General features: G+C 34.3%; 1 protein-coding gene across 1 annotated transcript in view; it reads right to left on the bottom strand.

Annotated features, from left to right (window-relative positions):
• Window positions 1–3531: 3531 nt before the first annotated feature.
• LOC111052851 (nuclear pore membrane glycoprotein 210) overlaps window positions 3532–9036 on the bottom strand; it is a 29303-nt gene continuing 23798 nt past the window's right edge. The window contains exon 8 of the mRNA XM_039420734.1: window positions 3532–3994. Coding sequence (XP_039276668.1) covers window positions 3831–3994 — 164 coding nt within the window. The 3' untranslated portion in view covers window positions 3532–3830. The remainder of the gene's footprint in view (window positions 3995–9036) is intronic.

Genomic DNA, 9036 nt, shown 5'->3' with positions numbered 1-9036 from the left:
ATGCAGTAAAGGCCAGGGGTCACAACTATCACAAGGCCTCTATTTTATTAAATTTGTTGCTCATTATGTGAAGTGTGAATTTTACTGAATGATTGTGCATATAACTGTTTTTGAAACTCAAAACTGAATTTGAAATTGTTGATAAGCTGATAAAGGAGTGGTATTGGACAGTGTTAATTTTGTTCTAGTGAAATTCAATAAAGTAAATCAAAGTAAAACAGTTTCAAAGACTAAAAATTGCTTCTCAACTACATTCGGTAAAGTAACGTGAATGAGACGATATTATTATGAATTGGTTGAGACGAAAGATCGCTTGATGTACAATTTATACTTAATCAAAATTGGCCATTAAATAAGACTGATATTTCATTCATTCCAACTACACACGAGTCAAGGCATACCGGTCTCATTCAGTATCAAAAGTATGCTAAGTACTGTATTTTCTAAGTCCATCATCCAATCACAATATAATGGTACGTACAATATTTGAAAACTAATTAGAAAAGAACACATTAAGTGATAATCATAGCTTAAACATAAAGCGTCTCTACAAAAGATAATTGTATAATTTACAGTTTTGAAAATAAAAAAATAAAATTACACCCTAGTCTTTTACAATATTAGAACACAAAATATATACAGTAAAACATCGATAACGCTTATAAAGATCAATTTGAAATTAAATTTCCGTAGATCCCGAGGGAGGATTTACAACGGCCTTCCACAGAATAAGTGGTCATAAATGGAAGATGTGTGTTCGAAAACTTCACACTTCGACTAGACACCAACAAATAAACCGTACTGTAACATCACTTCCAGAATTAGATATGTGATACATAGTTTAACATGGAATTTGATTATGCAACTAGATATTTTACATGAAAAATCGTCAAAAATAACATAATTCAACTGGTTCAATAAATTAAAGAATCGTCAAAATTTACATACAAAAACGTCAAACACTAATCACGCCTCATCATACATTTATCACTCACTCATTACACAGTTTATGAAAAATATGAGACCGAATGTATGTTTTCACTTTCTCCCTCATCGCTCAAGAGATTTTTCCAGATTATGAGTTTATAGACGAATAAAGAAAAAACTAGTAATCTTGCAATCATATCCACATTGAATTCGAACACATATTGAGGACTTATACACAGTCTGAGTCTAACGCTAATATGTACAGCTAGTGGATTAAATTTAGCTATGGTTGCAATTATCATGTGATACATTTAGGGTCATATGCAGATGACACGTGAAACCACTTTTAACATGAACGCTGTTTAAACCACGTATACTTAGACCCGAATTCACCAAAAATGGAAACTGAGTTTAAGCGGTAGTTGGTTCTAAGTCAGATGATTTTGTAATATGATTTTTTATTTATTTACAATCAAATTTTTACGCTCAAACCAAGTTTTTGTTTTGGCGAATTCGGTCCTATAACCACGTATATTGAACAGAAACGAATTTGATTTTATTTAAGAAAACACGTAAGAAGCCAGGATTCCTCCCAAACTGACACTTGAGCTAGTTTGAGCTCGGGATTTAGCTGAGTTCTAGACTTTAAACAGCTGGAGTCAGAAAATTGGTTTTCCGAAACGGAGCGTAGTCGCACGCAGTTCACATTAAAAAAAAATAAATTTCGAAAAACTAGAAAATTGAAGAGAAAATATTGTAAAGTTTCAGCTATTTTGAATTATTTAGGAATGTTTCATTTCGGCAAGAAAAAACGTTTTCAATTATCGAAATGAGAAGATAAATATTTATTTTGCTGCAACTATTTACTGCGACTACGCCCTGTTTTGGAAAGCCAATTTTCTGACTCCAGCTGTTTAAAGTCTAGAACTTACCTGAATTCCGAGCTCGGAAACCGGCACTAAGGCCCGCCGCAAAGTAGACCCACGCTAATCCACGAAAAGCAACCCACGTCGTGGGATGTTTTGTAAACCATTGCTTTAGAATTATTCATAATAATAATAATAATAATAATATCGAGTGACCTGGCTGGCTCAGGTCTGGTGTCAGAGTTTTCAGGTCGCAACTGAACGATTTCAGGGCCTCTGACATGACCTAACGACTGCTTTTTAGGCAACCGGGACCGACGGCTTAACGTGTCCATCCGAAACACGGGAGTGGCCCGAGATAAATATCTTGCTCGGGCCGGGATTTGAACCCGGGCCTCTGAATCATGAAGCCAGCATCTGATCCACTCGACTACGGCCACTCCAGAATTATTCATAATCAATCAGCTGACAAGTGGATTATTCATTGCATGTATTAAACAGATGTCTGGAGAAGCCTAGCAATGGTTTACAGAACATCCCACGGCGTGGGTTGCTTTTCGTGGGTCTACTTTGCGGCGGGCCTAAATGGCGTTTACTGGCTTCAGATGGAATCGGCATACGGATCCCTGGTTAAAACCATTGATGGGCTGAACGCAGTTTAAACAGAGCATTTACATACGATTCTTATAGCATAAGCCCCGGATAATCTGATTCATCACAGCCCCAATACAAATGAAATGGTTTTAATGTAAATTATTAATGAAAACACTGGTATGTTGTCAGAAATACCACTAATTTCTAGGTTGAGTGGTAGAGAGGACTTGAAAGTCCTAACTCCGCCTAATAAAGATTTTTTTTCATTTTCATTTTTAATTCATTTAGGGCCGTTTGCACAGTGTAAGTTTAAGCTAAAGCTTAAATCAAATCTGAATTTTTCTTTGTTTAAACTCCGGAAAAGTTTAAACCTCCAAAGCAGGAGGTTTAAACCAGATATTTTGGATTAACTTGACATCTGTGAAGATTTGATGGGGAAACAGCTGATAGTAAATTATTTTTCGACAGTTGTTTTTAATGCTTCTGTAGACGATTTATTATTAATTTAGGTTATAGTGAATCATTATTTGAATGTAAAAATAATTATAATGGAGGAATTTATAGAAGTTTTTAATGCGATTGATAAAGATGACTGCAAAGAAATTTTAAAACTGAGAAAAATTGGGCAAAAACGAATTATTCAAATTTCTGGGATAATAGAGAATTTTCTTAACGGTTTTGCTTGAGTAAAGCAACTGCCAATCCCGTACTTGATTAAATAAACCACTTGATAGAAAATAAGACAATTTTCAAACAGTGGTCTTTGATTAGGAAACATATTTTTAATAACACATAACCGATAACTGAGATATTTTGCTTTCAAGAGATTTCTAATAAACGAGGAAGACCTTAGTAGATTTAAGCGTAACAAAATCGCTTTTTTAAAAACATTCTAAGATATATTTTTTGGTGCCTACTAAATATAAGTTTGTATCTAATAGTAATAAAGGATTCATCATTTTTTGATCGTTTCTCACTTTTATTCTTATACAGCTTACTGCTCTGTGGATTTTGAACAAGGAAATAGTAGCTACATAACCTCAATTTACTGATGGTTTGTAAACATATAGCAAATTTCCTGTAAAAATCAGCCTTCCTGATATTATAAACGATGACATTCTATTACCAACTTAACGCTAAACTAGTTTAACTTAAACTGGATTAGTAAATGCACTGAGAAAACCGATTCAAGTTTAAACTTTCAGATTAACTTAAACTAGATTAACTTAATCGAGTTTAGCAATCTATACTGTGCAAACGGCCCTTAGTGATATTTCTGATAATACCCCAGTGTTTTCATCATGGATATTTTATCACAACATCTCACCAACAACCATATCTAAAGGAAATTATTATTTGAGGTTACACAGGGTTCAAGGTTCAATCGTCAGAATTATAATCTAATGAAAGATAAGGCACAAAGTCGATGTTCGGAGGCAGTTATCATGTGACGAGTCGTCTGGTGCGTAGCTTGAGGTCCGGAGAGAGACACGACAGAGAGGGGTCGCCGTAGATGGGCTCCGTGTCGGAGAAGACCTGTCGCGGAGAGCTGCTCCTCTCAGTCGACGCGGGACTAGTAGCGCAGTTCAGGATACGTGGGCTCATCGCTGCAAACAAAATCATCACATATATTATTACTGTACTATATAATAATCATTTCGAATATCCAAACGCTATAACAATGGAACTGAGGACTTCTGCTACTGCAAATATTGACCAAAGAACTAAATAGCAGAAGGAAATAATAATAATATTCCAGCAGTTGGTTGAACGGCAGTTTCTAATAGAATATTCCATCTTAAATAGAAATTCAGTTTGTATTTAAAAGGGGTATCTTAAAGGGGTAATACAATACTTGATTAATCAAGATAATTCAAATAGTGACCACATAAATCCAAAGAAAAAACTCACTCACTAAAATATGATGATTGATAATTTATTATAAGAAATGGAGGCATTGAATTCTAAATTATAAGCACTGATAAGACAATTAGGCCTAAACGATTTCAAATTCGAACTTAGTCAAGTAAAAACTTCAGAAAGTCGACAAATCGATCACAGAAATTAAATAGAAATTCTGTTTCTATTTGAAAGGGGTATCTTAAGGGGTTTCTATTTAAAGGGGTACTACAATACTTGATTAAACAAGATAATTAAAATAGAGGCCACAATAATGATTATTGATGATTTATTATTAGAAATGGAAGCGTGAAATACCAAACTATAAGCACTGATAAGACAATAGGCCCGCCGCAAAGTAGACCCACGTTAATCCACGAAAAGCAACCCACGCCGTGGAAAACCATTTCTTCAGAATTATCCATTATCAATCAGCTGACAAGTGGATTATTCATTGCATGTATTACACAGATGTCTAGAGAAGCCTAGCAATGGTTTACAAAGCATCCCACGGCGTGGGTTGCTTTTTGTGGATTAGCGTGGGTCTACTTTGCGGCGGGCCTTAGAGCCTGTTCACATGACAGCGATTTACGCTCGGTTGTAGCGCGGTTGCCAGGCATAGGGAAACACATGGTGCCGTACAAATGCATCGCTCGGTTTTAGTAGTTGCCGGCGAATCGCGGCGGTTGTAGTCTCCCGTCCAACCGCTCGGTTGCCGGGCGGCTCGATATACTAGAGCAGGCATGAGAGCGTACACATGTCTTCAGTCAGCCGAGCGGTTTCGAGCAGAGCAGTTTACATAGTGCACATTCTATTACAATTTCAGTTTAATTAAAATTTATTCTATTGACATTTTCAGTTCAGTTAGTAAGATCCGTTTAAAACATCCCTTGCCCAGGTTGGGACATTGAATTAAAAATAAGCAATTCGTTATCTTTGTTAATTTATCAAAAACATTTTTACTTTCCTTGCCCTATTACCATAGGTAAGGAAAGTATTGCTTTCCGAAAAAAATTAAGGTACCCCAATTTGTAAATTTCTATACGTTTCAAGGTCCCCTGAGTCCAAAAAAGTGGTTTTTGGGTATTGGTCTGTATGTGTGTATGTGTGTGTGTGTGTGTGTGTGTGTGTGTGTGTGTGTGTGTGTGTGTGTGTGTGTGTGTGTGTGTGTGTGTGTGTGTGTGTGTGTGTGTGTGTGTGTGTGTGTGTGTGTGTGTGTGTATGAGTGTATGTGCGTCTGTGTACACGATATCTCATCTCCCAATTAACGGAATGACTTGAAATTTTGAACTTAAGGTCATTACAATATAAGGATCCGACACGAACAATTTCGATCAAATTCAATTAAAGATGGCGGCTAAAATGGCAAAAATGTTGTCAAAAACAGGGGTTTTCGCGATTTTCTCGAAAACGGCTCCAACGATTTTGATCAAATTTATACCTAGAATAGTCATTGATAAGCTCTATCAACTGCCACAAGTCCTATATCTGTAAAAATTTCAAGAGCTCCGCCCCATCTATGCAAAGTTTGATTTTAGATTCCCTACTATCGGGCTTCAGATACAATTCAAACGAAAAATTTCAAGTGGGAAAGATTGAGAATAAAAATCTCTACAATTAATGTTTAGTTACATTTTCACCTAAAATTGAAAATGAGCTCGAAATTCGAGAAAATGTGATTATTTCAATTGCAAACTCTTGGCAACTGTTGATTCTATTAAATCATTCACTATGAAGAGATAGCAGACCTTGTGTGTTTCCATCGTTATTGTCCTAACACCAGCTGGCTCAGATCTTTGAAATTTGAATAGTGTTAGACTTTTGATGCGCGGGAACACTAGCGTCAGGTGATCAATTTTCATAAGGCAAGGAAAGTTGTGTGAGTGCGCCACATCAGATTTTTGAATTTACATTTCATTATAAAACTTAATAGTATAAATACTGATTTTCATTATTAATTTGTGTTTATTATTCAAGAATCAAAACATTACTAATAATATAAACATATTGACATTTAAAAGTATAAAAACGTATAATTGAATGAAAAAGACTAAGAAATTGTCAAAAAACTACTGATTTATAATTAGAAAGACCGGTTTCGGTTATTACACCATTGTCAATCTCTGATAAACAGAGTTTATAAATCAGTGGTTTTTTGACAATTTCTTAGTCTTTTTCATTCAATATGAATAATTACCACAACTTCTCAACTACACAAAAAGAAAAATGTATAAAATCAATCTTCCCCATAGAGTAATATAGTGATAGAAATTGAGTACATAGATGTTGTAGTAATTATTTATCATAGCCGAGCGCAAACCGCTTATGAATCGCTGTCATGTGTACGAGGCTGGCAAACCGAGCGATTTGCCAATCGAGCGACAACCGAGCGTAAATCGCTGTCATGTGAACAAGCTCTTAGGCCCGTATTCTAAACGATTTCAAGTTCGAACTTATTTAAGTAAGAACTTCAGTAAGTCAACTTGAACTGGAATATCTATTCGTTATGACTCAGCTGTAACTATTTTTGATGAGGGTCATGCCCATGAGCAGCTCTAGGCTTGTGCGTGGGTAATGAGGCGGATGATAATAAGAGATGAGTGGACCTACAGTTGTAGGTGATTTCCGTACCATCGGAAATCAAACTTTTGAACTTGTTTTGAGTACAGGCCTTAGTTTTTTCTCTAATCATAACTTCCATATCTTGTGAACGTTCAAAAATAAAGGCATAAATGAATGTACTCCATCATGCGGACGTGATTTTATCACTTGCATGGTTGAATATTTCCACATATTATTAATGTCAAACTATAGTAGGAAAAGTATTTTATGTTTATTATTGCTTGATTGCTTGTTTGTATATTGATGGAAATAAAAATTTATTATTATTATTATTCAGATTAAACATTTAGACATTTCATTATCAAAATTAGAAATATTCGTTCGTACGATAAAGACTTGATTGGCATAAAATAAAGATTAAAATACGCTGAAGATGGGCCCAAAACTTGAAAATGCTTAATGCTTAAAATGCAAAACTCATTTCTTAAAACATAAAGGGTTGGTGTAACGGCGAGATTTTATGTTGAACTATTACATTTTAGATAGAATACTGATCATAATGTAAAGAATATGTAGGCTAATGAATAATATATTTTAAATACCACAAATATGAATAAAATGTAGGATCAATTGGAACAATGAAAGAATACCAACGTGTAAAAAAAATCGTTCGAATCATTGCGTGATCTACATGCATATCTTCTGCATCTCAGTGATTCGTTTTGGTAGGAAGCTAGAAGAAAAAAATTAATTCAAGTTCATTTCAAAATAATTACTAAAAAACTTTCTCTAAGCTTGGAACTGTATATAAAAGTTTCATATCTTTGGAAGGCAATATAACTTATTATGGTATTTTGTAGTCAAATTAAGGTTTAAAACTTGCAAATTAGGTTATGGCATTACATTTACTGCACGAAGCAGCTTTAAATGATAATGATGCAGAAAGTCATCGATAAATTTGTTCAACGTTACACCGTATCTACTTCAAATTTGTGATATGAATTATATACATTAACGTTTTCGTTCATAGCACTTAATGTGTTTTTTTTTATGGCGGATGATGCCCACATATGAATTTTGCCTGTAATGGAAGTGCGTGGGTGATTGAAAAGATGATCAAATGTTCCGCCTGCCGGCGGGATTCGAACCCATGACCAGGCAGAGCTAGCAGACTAAAGTTTTGCCACTTTGTTATGTGTTTTGTAATGACAATAAATGATTTTGATTTGATATAGACCAACCTGGCAGGCTGATCAATGTAAAAGTTAACCAGCTTTTGAGATTATACCGATACAAGGAATTTGGGTGTTGAAACTTTATATTGGGGTGGACTGAAATTGAATTGGATTACAGTAATAATCTTATCTTGTTCATAAAACTCTGTATTTTGCTGATACAACTGATACTTAAATCAAAAGTATCATCAAAAAATGATAAGCAACTGATTTTACAATGTCCGGCCTGTTTGCTTGACCGTACAGTAAACAGAAATCATATTAATTTCAAGACGTAGCTGTGCTATAGTGTGGTTCACGTTATAATGGCATTGTTTGATTAGCAATGGTATTGCTATCCTTGTCAACAAAGCGGATAGCGCTATCTCTTTCTCGATTTGCTCTGTTACCAGATCGTCTTTTAACAATGTAAAATTAATAATTAACAAAATATTCCATCTTATTTATGAAAATTCATTATGAAATTATTGAAAAATATTATTTCTTGATAGAATATAATTGATAATTTCAAACTGGAATGAACAGTTTATATTACATCAGTAAACCTAAAAACACTTCACTTATACGGGCTACATTTGTACAAATTAATAAAAACAATATAAAACTTGTAGTACCCTTAATTATTAAAAACTTTAAAATTTTTAAAATATTTCAACGACTAGTTTCTACCATAACTTAGATCATTTTTCTACATTTCAACTTGAAAATGACCTAAGTTATGGTCGAAACTAGTCGTTGAAATATTTTAAATTTTTAAATAATAAAGGGTACTACAAGTTTTTATATTGTTTTTATTAATAAATAAACTTGTATCAGCTACCGTCTATAGAAGGCATTGGCGAGACGGAGGATCGGCAACGTTGTTCTCCTATCTTTCTCCACTGCCATTATAACGTGGACTTCACTATTCAATAGAAACATCGGATATCTATTATGAATATAATTATATGAAA

The sequence above is a fragment of the Nilaparvata lugens genome, chromosome 2 (genome assembly GCF_014356525.2).
Source record: "Nilaparvata lugens isolate BPH chromosome 2, ASM1435652v1, whole genome shotgun sequence".
In the NCBI taxonomy this organism is placed as follows: Eukaryota; Metazoa; Arthropoda; class Insecta; order Hemiptera; family Delphacidae; genus Nilaparvata; species Nilaparvata lugens.
Note: the sequence above shows the minus strand (reverse complement) of the source record. Positions and strands in the feature narration are given on the sequence as shown.